Raw genomic sequence first — 18,754 nt, forward strand, 5'->3', positions numbered from 1 at the left:
AAAGGGGTGGACATCAAAATTCGTTTTAGAGGTATGGTTCCTTCGGCAAAGTTTCTTATTTTGATCCCTAAAATACGATTTTCACAGAGCAATGAGCGATTTTTAAATCGACCCGCCCTAATATACATACATACATACATATATGAATATGTATATTGTATATGCAATGCACCAGATTCAAAAGCGAAAACCAAAATATTGATTAATTTGAAAAGTTTATCTTAATTAAAATAAAGGCAAATTTATTAAAGTACTACCAAAATGTTGTTTTCATGGATAACCCTAGAGAAGGAATTGATGTCCTACGCTGCGCAGCTATTTGGTTTGCTGGGTGTAGAAATTTTGCTACTAATGAGATTAGCGCCATCTATGCATGACGCTTCTATGAAACAGTGTTGTTGCATCAATATGCCGATACACCCTTTTATATAGGTAATTTTTATTTTAAATCTTTCCGCCAAATATTTTATTAATTGGCTTTTTGTTTCGATTTTGTTTTGTTTAGATTTTTTCAGTGAAGCCGGTTCACACTTTAAAATGTACTTGATATTTTTAATTAATCATTAATTTATTCAATTCCCTTTAAATAGTCTTCGAATAAAATCTGAATGAAAAACTTAGCGCATGCGCAGGACACACTTGAGCTCTCCTTTCTTTGTTCCCAAGCCTGTAGGAAATAAAGTACATTTTGCAACTTGTCGCTGAAACGGTTGAGCAGAAAAAATATTTATACATTGCGGTAAATCGTAACCCTACAATGAGATTTCCAACAACATTTATGAAAATTGGAAACATCACGTTTAAAAAATAGGAGCACTTGACGTAAAAATACTCATAATTCGGTTTTTCAATCACATTCTCTTTATTAAATTTCTTCCGAGAAGGGAGCTGCAACAACAAATTTAGGCTTGGAATTATTTCTTGAGCGTTTCCTAAACCCTTAAACTCCCCTTTCGACGAACAAGAGTCCTGCTTTTTATTATACCAGTCGGGGTTTAGCTTGGAATTAGGAATATTGTCATGAAAAAATGATATGGCCCTTGGAATGCTCTAAGGAACAATTCTGCGAAAGATTGATGGCACAGTCTATGTTCCCATCAGGGTATATCAAAGTAGGTCTAACAATGAGTTATCTGCGAAGGTTACGCTAGCTAGGTAATGAATGAAGACCCTCCAGCCAGGCAGATCGTATGAGATGGCCAGGAGAAGTCACCCGCCTACATCCGTATAGAAAGTGATTGAGTGTGCATATCTATGGCTTGTTAAAACGCTCCGGGCATTACAATGAGAGCGTATGTGGCCCAAGTGGAAGGCAGAATAAATAATTTTCGACCAAGTTACTAAGAGCCACCGGCGGCCACCGTGGTGTGATGGGTAGCGTGCTCCGCCTATCACACCGTATGCCATGGGTTCAACTCCCGGGCAAAGCAACATCAAATTTTTAGAAATAAGATTTTTCAATTAGAAGAAAATTTTTCTAAGCGGGGTCGCCCCTCGGCAGTGTTTGGCAAGCACTCCGGGTGTATTTCTGCCATGAAAAGCTCTCAGTGAAAACTCATCTGCTTTGCAGATGCCGTTCGGAGTCGGCATAAAACATGTAGGTCTCGTCCGGCCAATTTGTAGGGAAAATCAAGAGGAGCACGACGCAAATTGGAAGAGAAGCTCGGCCTTAGATCTCTTCGGAGGTTATCGCGCCTTATATTTATTTATTTTTTTACTAAGAGCCATTTTCACCATCTCGATTCAACGCTAATTGGCATTTTATCCGACAGATCCACGAATGATTCCTATGAAATAAAGTACTAGTTACTGTACATCGAAGGTGGTGAAAACGTCCTTAAGAGAAGATATCTTTTTTACGAATCACTACTTGTTTCCTATTGGGTGAGTATAACCTAAACTTGTGTGCTCTCAAAATGAACATGGATACACCCACACATCTGTGCTTAATGGAAAATGATTGTATGTACATATGGGAATGCAAAAATTCCTTCACAGTGAAGCGGCTAGAAAAAACCTTAACAAGTTTACATACAAAAACAAAATCATATAAAGGACGAAAAGAAATCGAAAGTCGTTATTAAAAGGATAATTCTCCATTCTCTTTCAAGACATACACAGCGACGGTTGTATTTTAGATTATAAATTACTACTGAAAGGCGTGAGAAAAAAGGAAATAAATAATAGTGGAAAAATTTATGAAAAAATATTTATAAAATCTAGTGAAACATATTCTGAAAAGCATTTTTAAGAAAGGACAGATTTCTTGTAAAATTAAAAGATTTACGACCTTCTGCAAAATCACCAACAAAAACTTTCTGTTTTGCGTTTTACTGTCAACTCGATATTTAAAAACTTGTGGATTAATTTAAATCGACTCAAAATGCAAAAGCAAAGTGGTTTATGTGAAAAAATCGAATATTGTTTAGTTTTTATGCTATTTAGTAAGTATTATGAAATTTTCAAGCAGTCGAAAAAAAAAAAATGCGAAAATCGATATTCAAATGCTTGCATGATGAAAGAAAGTTTTTTGTAGATTTCGTGCACGTATTTGCTTTGTGAAATAATGCACAAACACATAAGTCAAAAAATACTCATTAACATTTCTTGTTTTTCATTGAATAATTTTCCTTTTTTCTTTAGTATCTCTTTGCGATGGCCTACAATTAGGCGCTTTCACAACTAGAACACCCAGGGTTACCAAGTATACCACAAAGCCAGCGTCGGTAGGTATTTATTTGTTTGTGTAAGTGTGTGTATGTGTGCATAAGTATTGTTGAATTCATTGGGATGTGCTTGTTTTTGTTTCGTCATCAAACGCTAATTGATTAAATGTTGAGACATCAGACAAAGGACAAAGCAACAAACTCCGATCGATAGACTGCGTAAGAGTGTGGTATATACATATGTACATATGTAGTTGTGTCTCAAAGGCAGTAGTGTAAGACTTCGCAAACTTTATGTATACGTAACATATTTTTACATATGCACAAGTTCGATCTTATTTGTAAGAGGGAAAATGTGGCAGTTAAGTTGCAATAAAGTTATATTATGTGATAATTGTATGCATATATGTATGTAATACTCCTATATTGCTAATAGAAAATGCTCGCAATGTGTTTTGAATTCGAAATCAAAACAAGACAGCCTATAAAATTTTTGTGATTAGGTACATTCGATTATTGAATACAAAAACAAAAACATTTATAAAGCAATATATCGGCACTCTGATGTTTGGGAATGTACCTAGCCTTTTGTAGCAATATAGGAGTATTACATACATGATTGTATGAGTATAAGTGTGATTTATAGCCGGCATGAATTACATATTTCAAAGAGTGAAAATTGTGCAAAATGAGAGCATTGCATATTAAGTGAAAGGGCGCACTAATTGGAACGGGCTAAGCTTTCAATCGTCTCTTTACTTTTAACACACATAGTAGCAACATTTTTAGTGATGTATAGACGGTTCTTAGTAATTTTTATTAAGTTGTTATATTTGTTACTATCAGGGCAACCCAAAGTACGCAGCAGCATATTTTTTATATGACTCGTAACCATTAAACCAATCAAATATGCATACATTTTACAAAAAAATATGAAGTTTGAGCTTCCTTCAGAACATTTCACGTTCTGAAAGAAGAAAGCGGTTCATCCAGATTTGCACTCTGTGTTTGTTTACTTCAAAAATATCAAACACGAAGTGATATTTGCTCAAATTTATAGTGATTTTCAATAGCGTCTTTACTTTTGGTCCACCCGGTATTTTCGGAATATAAAATCATATTTTACGACTTATAAGCGGCTTAAATGCATATTTTTAAGCATGAATTAAGATTTTTAAGGCATTTTTGTAAACGCCTAAAATCAGTATATTTTTTACATATTTTGGGTTGCCCTAGTTATTATTTAAACGCATCAAGCGCCATACTGATTATTGTTATAGCTATTTCGGCCCTGTCAAAGGCATTCATCAATGTAGCTCAGATTTCTAATGGTGTTCATAAATCATTGTCGAAAATAAATTTATTTTTATAATATGTGACCCGGTCTATGAAAAGGTGGCTTATGACTCAAAAAAGAAATTGCGAGAAACAGCTGTTAAAGATAAATAATGCGTTTCTTCAGTTTCTTAGTAGTAGTAATTTTGTTTGAGTCATAAGCCGCCTTTTCTTAGACCGGGTCACATATATGTATATAATATAATACAGCAGCGCGTACTGCTGACTATTCTTATAGCCGTTATACCGTGGTTTCTGATGAGCGCCTTTGGCAAGGGCCAAAAAAGTTATGCAAGCTGCCAGTATGCGCTCAATGCTAATAAATCTATTTCACGGATTCCACCAAAGCAATTTTCAAACATCGGTTTTTACTTTGTATACTATATAATTTCTAATATTCCCCTTGTCGCAGTCCTCTTCTATGAATCATGAAGCCACCACCTCGATCTATCGCCTCAATGCCACGAATGGCATCACCTGCATTTTGATGAGTGTTGATGGTCTAATTAGCATCAAATACCGAAATAAACTGAACGAAGACGTCGAAGCTGATCTCTACCTACCGGACGATCCTAAATTGAGTGGAGAATGCGTCGAATCAAATATTGAAATATTGACGTTAGAGTTTAAAGGATTCAAGCTGAGCATGACATTCCGTAAGGTGAGTGAGAAAATTGTTACTTTAAACTTCAAAGGTAAAGACTTTGATAACTTTGGAAGGCTAAAGAAATAATGAGGTGGGATTTTGTTATAAAACAAGCTAAATAAAGACGTTTAAATACGGGTAAATGATGCGGCAATGAAAAAATACAAATATGACGCACTTTTAATACTAACAAACTAATTTAATTTAATATTATATGCTATTGCCTCGGAGGTGATTTGGCGATCACTTCGAGAGTATTTCTGCCATGAAATGCTTTTCAGTGGAAACTTATCAGTCCTGCAGATGTCGCTTGCAGTCGGCATAAAACATGTAGGTCTCGTCCCGACAATTTATAAGAAAATCTTAATACGCAAAATGAATGAGAAGCTCGTCCCAAAATCTCTTCGGAGGGTATAGCGCCTTGCATTTATTTATAAAAAAAAATTGCTTTAATTGAATAATACAAGAGCGATTCACTGCTTAGGAAACGAAGTATTAACGTTTAGTGTTGAAATTGTTATGCAAGCTACATTTGACCTTCGAAGGGAGCGTGGGATGACTTCATTCGGTAACAGGATAATTTGTATGTACACAAAATGGGCATAGAAAATTTTGCTTTTGTTCAAACGATTCCTTAAATTTTCCCCCTTTTTTTCAATAGTCCTCTGGCGGTGAAGGCTGGTACATAAGTCTCTTCGAACTCACATACTCATCATCCAACGCACTATTCGAACATCCTGATCGCCCCAATTTGGATGTAACACTCACATCGCCAGCACACATACCAATGTATTTCCCAACACCCGTCGGCAAGTCATATATCTGCGATAAGGAGCAAAGCGTCGTTTTGTATGCACCAATAGATTCGGGTGATATGTCGGGACATATAGCGCGTCTATATTTACGTGATCTGCACATGCAAAGTTTCATGTTTAAAGAGACTGGCAAATGGGGTCCACCCTTTCATTGCACTGCCACAGGTTCGTATCGCGATGAGACAGCGCCACTTGCAGTTGGCACCGCGTTGGCGATAGCTGTTCTATTGACTATATCTGGTTATGGCGGGTGGCGGTAAGTAGGCGGGCGGGGTGTGTGTTACACTTTGGTTTAAATACTAATTTTCTCTTTTTTTTTGTGTAATATTGCAGTTATTTCAAGATTAAGAAAGTTCAATATGGCAATATGGAATAAAGTGTATGAAGTAAAGTTTTGGCTAACAGTTAGCAGACAGACAAGCAGTTGCGGTTTTGCATTAATGATCGTTAAATATTTAAATATTGGCATTAAATTTATTAAAATGAGGAAAAAAATACGCCTAAAAGTATGTACAATTTTTTGTTTGTTAATAAACGAAATGTATTTGAAAAACAATCGAAATTTTAAAAATTACATGAAAAAAAAAAATCGTGATCAAAAAATGAGTTGCAGGGCTTGCGTGGAGCATTGAAAATAGTTAAGTAAAATATATGTAAAGGAATAGAAAAAAGTCTTCCATATTGTTAAATGAATACAAATCCTTACTTTTTAAAATATAATAAATATTTTAATATTTTTATTATTTAATAATTTAATAATTAAATCTATATAAGAAAGCACAATTCAACAAAGTCGTCTTGCATTTAAATTTTATCATACATTTATGTTTTTTTTATGTGCACTTATATCTTTAAGCCATTCAGTACACAGAGCGATCAAATTCGTCAGCCATAATTTCTTTAACATAAATGTTTGCTCAGTGTCAGTAACTAAGCTTTTATATTGTTTAGCTTTGATCTATGTGTGCCGATATTTTTGGTATCCACAATCAAAATATTAGTTAATTTTAAACTTTTTTGGAGGAAGTGAATTTCTGCGTTGAAAGGTTCATATAACCCAGCCAGAGTTTATAAATTTTAACTATTTACATTTTCAAATTTCAAATTAAAAAACAGAAAATGTCCGTTGAATTTTAGTATCACAAAATTTAGATAGTACGTCCTTCAATTTTTTTAGAGGTTTTTTCTACTTAGTTCTCCTTTTTCGAAGTTTGCATGCAAAACATGATTATGGGTTTCAAAATTTGAAATTTCGCACTTTGTGATATATTTTTGTTAAAATTTGAAACGAACAGCCACTCCCAAAATTGTATTGACAGCGAAATCATATTTTTAAGAGTTTTTACTTTACCACCGTGGTGTGATGGTAGCGTGCTCCGCCTATCACACCGTATGCCCTGGGTTCAACTCCCGGGCAAAGCAACATCAAAATTTTAGAAATAAGATTTTTCAATTAGAAGAAAATTTTTCTAAGCGGGGTCGCCCCTCGGCAGTGTCTGGCAAGCGCTCCGATTGTATTTCTGCCATGAAAAGCTCTCAGTGAAAACTCATCTGCTTTGCAGATGCCGTTCGGAGTCGGCATAAAACATGTAGGTCCCGTCCGGCCAATTTGTAGGGAAAAATCAAGAGGAGCACGACGCAAATTGGAAGAGAAGCTCGGCCTTAGATCTCTTCGGAGGTTATCGCGCCTTACATTTATTTTTTTTTATATTTTTGAAAATTTTTCGAAACCTTTTGAACATTTAAAACAAATATTTTTGAAGTCTTTAATGAGCTCAAGGTTTATTGAAAATATAAAACACAATGTTTTCTATTGTATTTTACATATATTCGTCAATATTTCGGTTTTATTCTAAAACCATCATCAGGAACATATGACTATGTTTGATCGACTTCTACAAAAATTTCTATGAAAAAAAAAAAATGAAAAAAATTGAGAAATATATAAATGGCTAAAACATATAAATTCTGAGTGGGATGTATTAACCATTATTTGATTTTAAGTACATATTTTAACAAAAAAAAAAAAAAAAGAAAATAAAATTATTCATTGAAACTTTCCTTTAGTAAAGGTCTTGTTAAAACTCATACAAACTCTGAATGTTGTTATACATATCTTAAAAAATATAATAAAATAAATAAATATAAAATATATGCGAATATTTATGAAAAAATGTGTATATGTATGTAGATGGAAATGACACACATGCTTACCTGACAATTTTCAAGAATATTTTTAAAATTACTAAATATATATTTTGGTTTTTTGAAAGTAGTATAAGGCAGGTACAATTCCAAAGGTCCAAATATGCTAATTAAAAAAAAAATCGTCGAATATGAATCTTATAGGATATTTTGCCGAAAAGTCATAAATAATAAAAACATACTCCAGTAGAAAAAATGGCTTTTTTTAAGGCGAATCTATACAAGGTGATGGAAAAATTAGTTCAAACCAACTCGCAGTGCAGCGGTTTCGATTAACTGACATCTCGCTGTAGCAAAGCGTTTCGTGGAAAATATCAAGAAGAAGCAATCAGCTGATGGGACAACAACACCTTGTACTGAATTTGCCTTGTTACTAGTTATTGAAAATAATATCTTTTATATAAATATAAATAATAATTGGATTACTTTGTTAAGTAATATTAAAAACATACAAAAAATGTTGTACATATTTTAAGTTAACTAAAAATTTTTGTTGTTATATCGGCCTACTGATTTGTATGATCGCGGGTTCGAATCGAGCTCAAGGCCTAACAATAATTATTCATAACATAATTTATCATAACAATAATAATGATAAAATAATTATTGTTAGGCCTTGAGCTCGATTCGAACCCGCGATCACGTTAACTAAAAATGATTTGAAATCTTTTCACCTATAATAATTTGGCTGTCGCTATATGTCAAAAATATTCCAATTTTTTTTTTGGTTCTTTCTCTTTATTATTCTTCGCCACTTCAAAGGATGTAATCAATTCTTTTTATGAAAATTTATTTTATTGCTATGATTAATAATAATAGAAAAATAAATAACAAACAAATATCTGTTATTGTATGAAACTTGTTTTTGAAAGCTAGTTTTTGTTTTAAGTAACAATGAGTGCGAATAAGAACCACGTATATTCGAATAACAATTTGGCTGATTAAAAATATTAAAATTACAAAAAAAAAAAAAATCTTCACTAACATTTATATAAAACTACTGCACTATGTATGTAAATAATGTTCTATTAAGTTTAAGAAATTAAAAAATTCTTAATATACACAATTATATAAAAGAAATATATCAATTCCTAGCCAATTGCTACCAATATTTGCTCTAATATTAGTTTGAGCTGTGAATCATAGCAAATGTGGGTTACACCAAAGAGAAAGGTGGAGGATTTCGAAAACAAGTTATTTGAGCGCAATAATTTCATTGGATAAGTAAGACTGAGAGAGTATGTGGCAGAGAAAGCAAGAAATCGGGTCCTTCCCTGCTATTACTGACTGCTTCTGCAATTAACACTATAAGCTTAACGTGAGTACATTCCACATATGGCTCAAGCTTACGCAGTTAAATACACAACGGGTCTGGTCCCTGCCAAACACTTCCGTGTACGATCATTGGTACCAAGTTAGTTTGTAATCGGAGGTATAGTCACAGAATCTTACCTTGATTTCATGGATAATGGCATCCGGATGTACCGTAACTTCCCAGTGAGCTACGATACCATTCTAATCAAAGCATATTAAATTCGATGTGATATTCTGACTCTTTAGGCACCATAAGATACATGATATACACAACTCCACAATTAATGGCTGTGAACAACTGATTCGTTTTGTTTTGTTGTTAAGAGCCTTTTCTGAGAACTATTCATAGCCTGCATCACAACTAAGGGATGTGATTACAGCCTTTTCGTCACATCGAATCAAGATGTCTACTCGCGTCTACGACATAAAGTCTCAGCTACTAATCGCATTTACAAAATTCGATGGTGGCACCCTTCAGCAAAGCCTAACGCAGTTCCAAGCATTCCAAAAAAACAAAAAAAAGAGCGAGCACGTAACCACTCTTTCAATTATCAATTGTTATCCGCAAACGATAGCCATCTGCTTTGTTAACAATTTATGCAATAGGTAACTCCGCAAAATTAAAGAATGTTATCAAACTTTACTTTGAGCTTCCAAAGAAGAATTAATTGAAAAATTAATTCATAGCTTAGAATAGGTAACGAAGCTGTTCAAAGCTTGGCGACAGGTCCCAGAGCTAACTTTATCGCCTACTTTCTAGCGAAGAGAATACTTTACTCCAAAGAGAATATTTTATTGTCAACTTCGGCAGAGAAAAGACTGCATGGCTTCATTGGGTTTCTTTCCGATTCGATTCTCCCAATTCGGAAACGAACCCTAGGCCAGAAATTGCGACTTTTATATAAGTATCTATGATATAATATATACAGACCACTACTGCTTACTGAGCTGCAAATCGGGCAAATAGTTGCACTTAGGCAATCAGCATTCATCATGACAGCCTTTTTCAGAGGTGCTCAAGGCCTCCAAATTTTGGTTATATTTAACTTAAGAAGGATCACAATCGAATTTTACACAGATTTCCAAACTCACGAGATACCAATAATATTAGGCGTTTGGTAATGAAATGAACTAAGTGAATGGTTTGCTGTAGATTTTTTAATTCGTTTGCCAAATATAATTTGCCTATCTAAATAGAGTGGTAAGAGCTTAATTGCATTTGCATTAGTTCACTGTATTTGCAATGCGAATGGTCATTTATATTTGAGCTAATTTTCATAAACAAGCAGACTGGTATACAAACATTTAAAATGTGTCTGCCATTGAGCACAAAGCCTCCAAATAGCCAACGAGAAAACCAGAATTGATGTCGGCCATTCACTTTGAACGAAGATTAGTGATGGTTTCAAGTTTTTTCTCACTTAAACACTGCGTTAAGTGAAGATGCAGCCATTTTTGTTGGTTGTGCACAAGCAGAGCATAAACAATTAGGAAAATCTGTAGGTATGGGTGCATGTATGTAGTATGAACAATACAGTAAAAACCAAATAACAACAAATCAGCATAGCCAATGCATATTACGACTTGTGTTGATAGCTGAAATCGTGAGTTTGAATATAGTCAAACGTGGAAACCACATATGATCGTATTCAAATGCAGTTTTATATAGAGAATTGTGGAAGAGCGCTCATACAATGGCTGTGGAGGGTAAATATTGGCTCAACAAATATTTCATATAGGCTTATGAAACAGGGCTTAAACGACGAAAAGAGGAAAGACAATGAATGAGAAATACGTAGAAAGAGAATAAAATACAGGGTGTCAACTAAGACGGATGAGAGCATTTTAAGAATATGACAGACTCGATAAACACATTTACCAGAGATAGCTACTAACAGTTCCCAGGAGAATTCGCAGAAATAGTTTATAAGTGTCTACTCTCTAAATATCTTCATCTAACATTTAAATGTCTGTACAGCTTCAATTATAGAACGAAGCAAAATAAAACGAATCGTTCGTCAACTAGAACAATCGATTTTAAAAAAGTATTAATCACATTCTGTTCATAGAGAGTTGTTGTGAACGAGTGGCATATATAGATTTGGTACGTGCTTGAGGATCTTGAGTGTTGGGGCTACCAAGTGGGCGCTTCTGTCAATCAACAAGATTTTTGAATTCCCTTTATTGGGGCTAGAAAGGCTCCGATTGCCTTCTACTGCTGTCGAGGAGCAATTCAAGCCTGCAGTGCTGGGTGGTACATTGGTTGTAGGATATCGTGGTCAAGCTGATTCTTTTCTACGGTGTCTTGGTTTGGTGGATAGCACTAGACATTTCTTCAAAAACTACGCTGGCACTAAGCACAATGCTGAATTCGTACACGGCATATAAGCTTGTGAGCTAAGGGCACCACAGCCTTTTGACCGAGTTCAACTTCATTCCAGGTAGACTTTTGATGAAACGTGCCATCTACAGTTCTTGTTGCCACGTACAACCCTCAAATTCCCTCAAGGGAGAAACCGATTGTGGAATTATTGTGAGACGGGAGTCTGTTGAACTTGGTCACGACGGCAACGAATCCAGGCTGGACGGTAGGGATGGAGTTGGAGTATTCTACAATGAGCTCAGTATTAGCTGGAAATTATGGGCTGCCCGATTACTACAGCATCTTAAAGGCTGGTCGTGATGGATTGGATGCTATACGCCATGTCTAATTGTTAAGAAATTTAACGTCTACTCAGATAGCAGCACAGCTCTCAAAGCTCTGCCACCGTGAGGTTGAGCACTGGGAGGGCTTGCTGACCTTACATGCGGTGGCATATAACTAATATTTAACACAAATTATTTGGGTGCTCGCAATTGCCAGGCTGAGCCCTTAGCCCGGACAGGCGCTGGCGTTCTGAACGTTTGATTTTGGCATTCCACTGCCCGCTTTCTCTCTGCTGCTGGACAGGTGGGTCTCAAGCCAGCTAAGAAAACGCTTAGCAGACAAAGCCTCCTGCAATGTGTTAAGGTCTTTCTAGCACGTTGTTGACTCTAGGCGCTGGTCGGAGCTATAAGGGTGTACAAAACCTCATATATACATGGTCATTGAAGTGTTAATAGGGCACTGCCTAATGGGAGCCCACGAAATGCGCCTTTAATATACTGGACAACAGCATATATGATAGTTCTATGGAGGACGACGAGGTGGAATTATCCCGTCACTTTGTGCTTAGCTGTCCAGCGAGGATGAGGCGTTAATATATCGGTCGGCACGTATTCGACTCTTCCGAGGATCGATGTAGCTTTCACCGTTAGAGTATGTTTTAACACAACAGACTAACATATGAGTGACCAAGTGAGCTGTTTCTTAACTTAACAGCTGCCACCCAACCTAACCTAACTTACCTCCGTGAGCCACGGTCCTGAAGTCAACTCGCAATTCTCACGAAATAGTCCTGAAGTGAATTCGATATGGTTGATCTAATGATGAATCGCTTGTTTTTTTTGGAAAAGAGGCTGAATTGTTGGTTTAATAGTAGATTCCTTTATGAAAAGTATTTCCCCTCTGCCAAATCAGGTTCGTGTCTAAAGTCTTTTGTTTAGGCAGCAGCATGTTTCAGATCACCAAACATTTTTTATGTATGCGTTGAAAAAACAAAATGGGTATTACATCAGCTTCTAGCTACCGTTTGTCATGCCTGCTGTGCTTTGGTTTTTCCGCCGGGTTAGTTCATATAATAACACATTTTAGTTTTCTTCCAGAAACACACAGCCAACCAACCGAGCAGCCAGTGCCGGCTATTCCACGTATTTATCTCCTTTCATAAAACAAATTTATTATTTTTATTGTTTACGCATTTTGTACGTATTTATATGTTTACAACCTCAGACTAATTAAGGTGCAACCATTAAGTGCGACCGAGTGCGTTTAGAGACATAAAAGTCTATTCTCATGCCAGATGAAGGATTTTTTGCATTCCGCGCGGATGTAAGTGCGCGGTAACTAAACGCTTTGTGTAACGCTGAATAGCCGAAACAAGAGGCAAGGGTTGCTCGAAAGGGTTATGAGAAAATAAACACGGAAAATGCAAATCAACTATGCTGATAAGCAAAGGCTACAAAACCAGCAGAATTGTCTCTTTTGAGTTGCCGGTGATTTATGAGCCTTCATCGTAGTTCGAAGGAAATTTGATCTATTAGCAGCAACAACAACTAAATTGCAGGTAGCAGAATGTATGGCATTTATATTTGTGTGGCTAAATTGTTTAAGAGTTTTGTTGCTGTTATTTTGCATATGACCTTGGACGTGTTGCACACGAAGTTGTTTCATTTTATTTCTGGGCGGATCAATTGTAAATATCCTTTTATCTATTTGTGTAAACATTTGCATACTTGTTTGCGTAACAAACGGAGATTTTTGTTTTATTTTTGTTTTTAGGTTGAAATTAGATCATATTTTGTTGGTACATGCTGTGTTGTGTTTGAAATTGGGAAGAATTTAAGCGACCGATTTCCAGGAAAATCGAATTGGTTTACTTTTGGGTAAAATTTTATTTAACAAATTTTGTTTAAAGATAAGATATTACCTGTGGAATTCGTTTAGACTGAAAAACGTGACGTTTTCGTTGCAACAGTTTTAATTTGTTTGATTTTAGCTCCGTCAGCGTATAATTTGTTTCGCGAAAATGCAAATATTTTCTCGGTTTCGCCGATGCTGACCTGCAACCTACATAAGTTAGTGCAAGTTAGATTACAATAAAGATCCAAATATGTAATCCTGCACTTAGGAAAAAAAGGCGTGAGTACCAAGTACTCTTGAAGTTCGATGTGTATAGAAAATGCATTTACAATATTTGAAACTTCCCAAGGGGTTGAAGTTGAACAGCGACAACAGAGGTAAATTTACCGGAAACAAATAATTTCGTGCTTTGTTGGCCCTTTATCGGTAACAACCAATATGGATAAGTTTTATTTCATTATCGAAAGCGAAATTATCGTCGATAATAAATCAATAATACGCCGATAACAAATTGATCACACTTCTATAAAAAATCGCAAACTTTCCGAAATCAAATAGATTACTTTTCGAGAACAACCCGATAACTCTGCGACAATAAAGTCGATATCTCGTCCATAACCTTTGTTGTTGATAGCCAGTTTGTAACATTTTTATAAAAAATCGTTAAATTGTCAATAACTAATGAATAACATTCCCGTAGCACTTCGTTAATAAACCGTTAACATTTCGATAAAAACGTTATAACACACAGTTCTGTTTCGGGCCTGGTTTTGGTCTTGACTTCTAATCTTTCCTTTTTCCTCTCAGATTTTCTTTTTTTCCTTTTTCTTCACTTCTGTTCCTATCAAAAGTGACGATGATCATAAGAATTTTTTTTATCACCAACATCATTATCAACATTTGTATTGTACTGCTCGCTTTCCGTCTCCTCTTTTTCTGCTTCGTCTTCTTCACATTTACTTCTTTTCCAAAATCATCGATCTGTTTTCCTGCCTCCGTTAATTTACATTAACTGATTTTCTGTCTGATTTCGTACATGCCACATCGAACACGTACATTGAGCCCACATGACTGTACAGTGTGGTAACCACACTTGCCGAAACAAATTTAAAGATGAGGTGCGTGAACCTTATTTAGCAATTGACAGTGATTGCGTTGGCAAGGTCTTGTTGAGCGAGTGAATGAAGACGGTCCGATCCCGGAGGTATCCATACCAGAAGGCACTTAGGGATCAGAGGAACTGGCAAGCGGTTCCCACTCACCGGCTTATAATAATTGAATATTCAATTATTATGTTTCTCTAAGAGAAACTGAAAAGAAAGAAAGAAACATTTACTGGCATATTGTGATGGTACCATTTCGAAAACCGCACGTAATCATCATCAGACAACGAAAAAAGGAAGGCAAATTGATAGAGACATAATGTCTCAATTATGTTGTTAGTGTAGAAATGAGATAAACTGAATTAAGCAAGGAAAAAAATATAAGCAAGATAGCCTTGTGGTTAAGGCAACTGCAGTTTCATCGTGTGATTCGCGGTTCGAATCTCGGTGAAACCTCTGATAACATTACGTAATTGCCTGATGATGATCACGTGGCGGTTTTCGAAATGGTACCATCGCAATATGCCAGTAAATGTTTCTTTATTTCTTTTCAGTTTCTCTTAGAGAAACATAATAATTGAATATTCAATTATTATAAGCCGTTGTTAAGCTCACGAATTCTTAATAATAAGTATAAATTGAACACACCATTAAAACAAACAAACATAAAAACTTTTCTGAATATATTTCGCGGGTATGATAACAATACTAAACATAAAAATATCTTCAAGCAAAAAATAAAATAAATACAAATCCATGCAAAAGTTAAGCACTGCAATGGAGAAAGCTCTAGAACTTCAAGAAGTCGATAGTACGGAGGGAAATTCCATACTAGATCCTGTGGTAAATATCTCAGCGTGAAGAGAAAACGTTAATTTTGCATTAAGTAATTTTAATAAGGCCCATTTTGGTAATGTTAGGGTCGTGTTTTCAGTTGATTTTGGAGATATATTGGTAGGACCAAAATTTTAGGCCTCGATACTAACAGTTTTCTGCTGAGAAGTTTTAAACTGTTGTCCGGTAACAGATATTTTTTGTAGCAGCTTCGGTTTATTAACCCGCCTTTTTTGCATTTTTTATTTTATATATTTTGTGTACTTAACCACTTCCTTTGCAGCGATTCTCTATAAAACCAATTTGAGATTGTGCAGAGTTAAGTTAAGTCGGCTTTTGAGCTAGCTCTGCACTCCTTTACTTATATTTTATAGAAACTCATTTTTTAATCTGGGCCCTTGCACATACTTTAAGGGAATCGAAACACGTCTGTAAAAAATCTCAAATCCGTTTGTTATTTGTAAATGTGTTTGAATGTCGGTTTGTTCTCTACGCCGCCTTTATGTTTATGCATGAATTTAAGCATTTATTCCATTTCTTGTAAGCACTGTAGAACGTACCAAATAATGTGCTAATGAAAAGAATAAACAAATTTAAAAAGTGAACATAAAATATCTGTGTTTAAGCTCCCATTTACTTATGTTTGTAGTCGACAATATTGTTGAGTGCTAGTTAACCCAGTTAGCATTTTCATGCAGGAATCCCATGAGAACGTACTTTCTTCATAGTTTTTAAATCAATGCTGACGGCTGCTTCTCTACAAGCCCGAGTCTGGTGTTCTGGCTTCTGCTATGGCTAGTGCTCTATTGTTCAGAGCATAAAAGGGACACTGAAGATGGTACAAGTCCAAACGCAATTTATTTCCAAACTTAATAATAGTGCAAAATCTGTGTATAACTAAATTTGTTTTCATTAAAAGAGCCAGAAGCCTGTCTCATGTACATCCTAAAAGAACGCTCCTTACTGATCCTAACTAGCCTATGATTCCTGCAAGGCAGAAGCCGCGGAACACTTTTTGTAAATAAGATTGGATTGCTCTGCCAAAAGGCACTTTCCAGCAACTATATAAGAAATTCCTGCCGTAAATATTGGAAAAAACGATACTTCTGAACACCGAGATATATTTTATAAATAAAAGAAACGTGTAGTTAAACCCCAATAAACTCTTGAAAATTCTTAGTTGCAGGCTAAGTTAGTTTGAGTGCTAGCTCCGCCGTAGTCCTCTGGGAATCTGAGCGAACCTAAGCGAAGAACCTAGAACTTACGAAATTCGGACAGCCCAGCATCGAGTATTTCGATGATTCCACCTCATCTGCAACATTTTAAGATAAGCCTTGGTGAGCCCAATTATGTAGAGGGCTTGGTATCCACTTCCGACCAAAAGGATCTCCAATTCCGCCCAGCTGATTTAATGGAGGAGAGAAATCCGTGGGATGAAACTACGGTACGGAAGCAAGGTAAAAACTTTCAGATCACTCCCTATGGTAGCACAGTTGAACTCAGGGTTTTGATAGCTGCTTGGATATTTGATAAGATATTATATTCTCTAAGCGTATTAGTATTATATACCATCATATCCACCCGTCCTTAGCCGCGGCAAATTCTGCTGGGAAGAAGCTACGATGACAACTTAAAATTGCGGCTTATCGAGCTTCTGACAAAATCCCCGCCTCCCTTCATGTCGAACTTCGACCGATCAATATCCGCCAAAGGACCATCAACGTCGGTAGGTCACCGAAAAACTTTCGGGAGTCTTCTTATCGCTACAATAAAAATAAGAAACATTTGCCTCACTCTTGACGGAGGAAAGACTGAGACGAAGATTACACAAGGGCCACTCTCCGCCAAATAATAGTCTGTATTGTCTGGTATAAACTCAAAGTTGGTAAAAATGGTGGATTGCTGCAGGTGAGAAAGCCCTTAGGTCATGCCACCAAGTCATTGCTGTCCATAGAGCAGGATCGGTTTGACTACCACTTTACAAAGTCGGTATATTACCCTTCGCGAGAGTCTCTTAACAATAGCTCACCTACAGTACTACAAGGCAGCCTGGGAACTATTATCCATACTGGGTCTTCATGACAGTTTCCTCTTCAATACATATATTCCCTAAATATTTGACTGAATCAGAACAGTACCAACGGTTCTCCTCCAAAGCCAACGCAAGCAGTTTAGACCAAACCTGGTTTCTTAGTACTTTTGTCTCCATTTGGTTTCCATGAAATTTTTATATTTTTCAGATAGAGCATAGTTTTCATGATTTGACGAGTAGTCCGCAAGAAACCTAAGTCAATACAAGCGCTAAACGTTCTTGGAAGGAATCGGGAAAAGTAAAAATCTCGGCTTTTCCCATTTAGATTTTGACTCTGAGCCGCAGTGTTTTTGCACGAAAACTGCATGGCGATAAAAAAGAGCCTAAATTCAATTACGGCAGTTACAGCGGGTTTTTTGTTTTCTCAGTGTTTTATATCTCTTCGCTAAGTAGGCTGGATATACATAAGTATATTTCTTGCAATAGCCCACACCATCTTCACACAGCTAGCAGGAGGTTAAATTGAACTATAAGAAAGGAGATTACAAATAGACACACAGAAGGAAGCAATCAGAGAAGACATAGAAAAACTGCTTTTAAATAGAAAACCTAAACAGCAAATATTGGTCAAGATAAATATGTTCATATAATCATGGGCTGAACTCTCCATTTGTTAGCTATCAAAACAAAGACTTGGACTAGTGGTTTGAGACAGAAAAGAGTTCTGTTGATTTGTTTCAGTGATGCACAGCTTTGTTATAGCAAAATTGCGTACGGAAAACTTTTAAATGCACATTGAGTAGTTCATTGAAGCGCTTGAGTGCATCGCTGGTGTATTCAATAAATAAAAATCGGTGAACAAGGAACGACGATATGTTAATGTGTGGATAGAGCTGGAAAGCAATCTCATCTTCTTTCATGCATGTTTAAACGGCAGAAAATTAAAAGAGATTTCTACGAAAAATGGACATTTAGAAATTATTTTGACCAACGCATTGGAAGTAAAATATGTTTCATAAAATTTGATTTTACAACGATGCCCCGGAAGGAGCAAAGCTCCTTGGAACTCTCCGAAAGTGTCACTGTAACTCCAACGACTTCAATTAGTACTCATACACGATCAAAGCCTATGAGCTTTTTCCCAAATATATGGGAGATATTTTGGTGTTACAAGAATATTGTGTTTTTTTACCATGGGGTATCAAGTGCTCTTCGAAAGCCTTTTGGGTTAGGTCACTGACTTTCAGTAACTGGCCTAGTAGTTGCTTTGAAACACTAAAATTCCGGAACTAGACATGTTTCA

At 35.9% G+C, this 18,754-nt stretch overlaps 1 protein-coding gene across 1 annotated transcript; it reads left to right on the forward strand.

Annotated features, from left to right (window-relative positions):
• The first annotated feature begins 2,016 nt into the window (after positions 1-2,016).
• LOC137234013 (lysosome-associated membrane glycoprotein 5) lies at positions 2,017-9,247 on the forward strand. Its single transcript, XM_067757662.1, has 5 exons — positions 2,017-2,444; positions 2,644-2,726; positions 4,414-4,662; positions 5,309-5,718; positions 5,796-9,247. Exons 1-5 carry the CDS (start codon positions 2,384-2,386, stop codon positions 5,836-5,838), a joined length of 846 nt encoding a protein of 281 aa, XP_067613763.1. The 5' UTR covers positions 2,017-2,383; the 3' UTR covers positions 5,839-9,247.
• The last annotated feature ends 9,507 nt before the right edge of the window (positions 9,248-18,754 follow it).

This window comes from Eurosta solidaginis, chromosome 5 (genome assembly GCF_040869045.1).
Source record: "Eurosta solidaginis isolate ZX-2024a chromosome 5, ASM4086904v1, whole genome shotgun sequence".
Classification (NCBI taxonomy): Eukaryota; Metazoa; Arthropoda; class Insecta; order Diptera; family Tephritidae; genus Eurosta; species Eurosta solidaginis.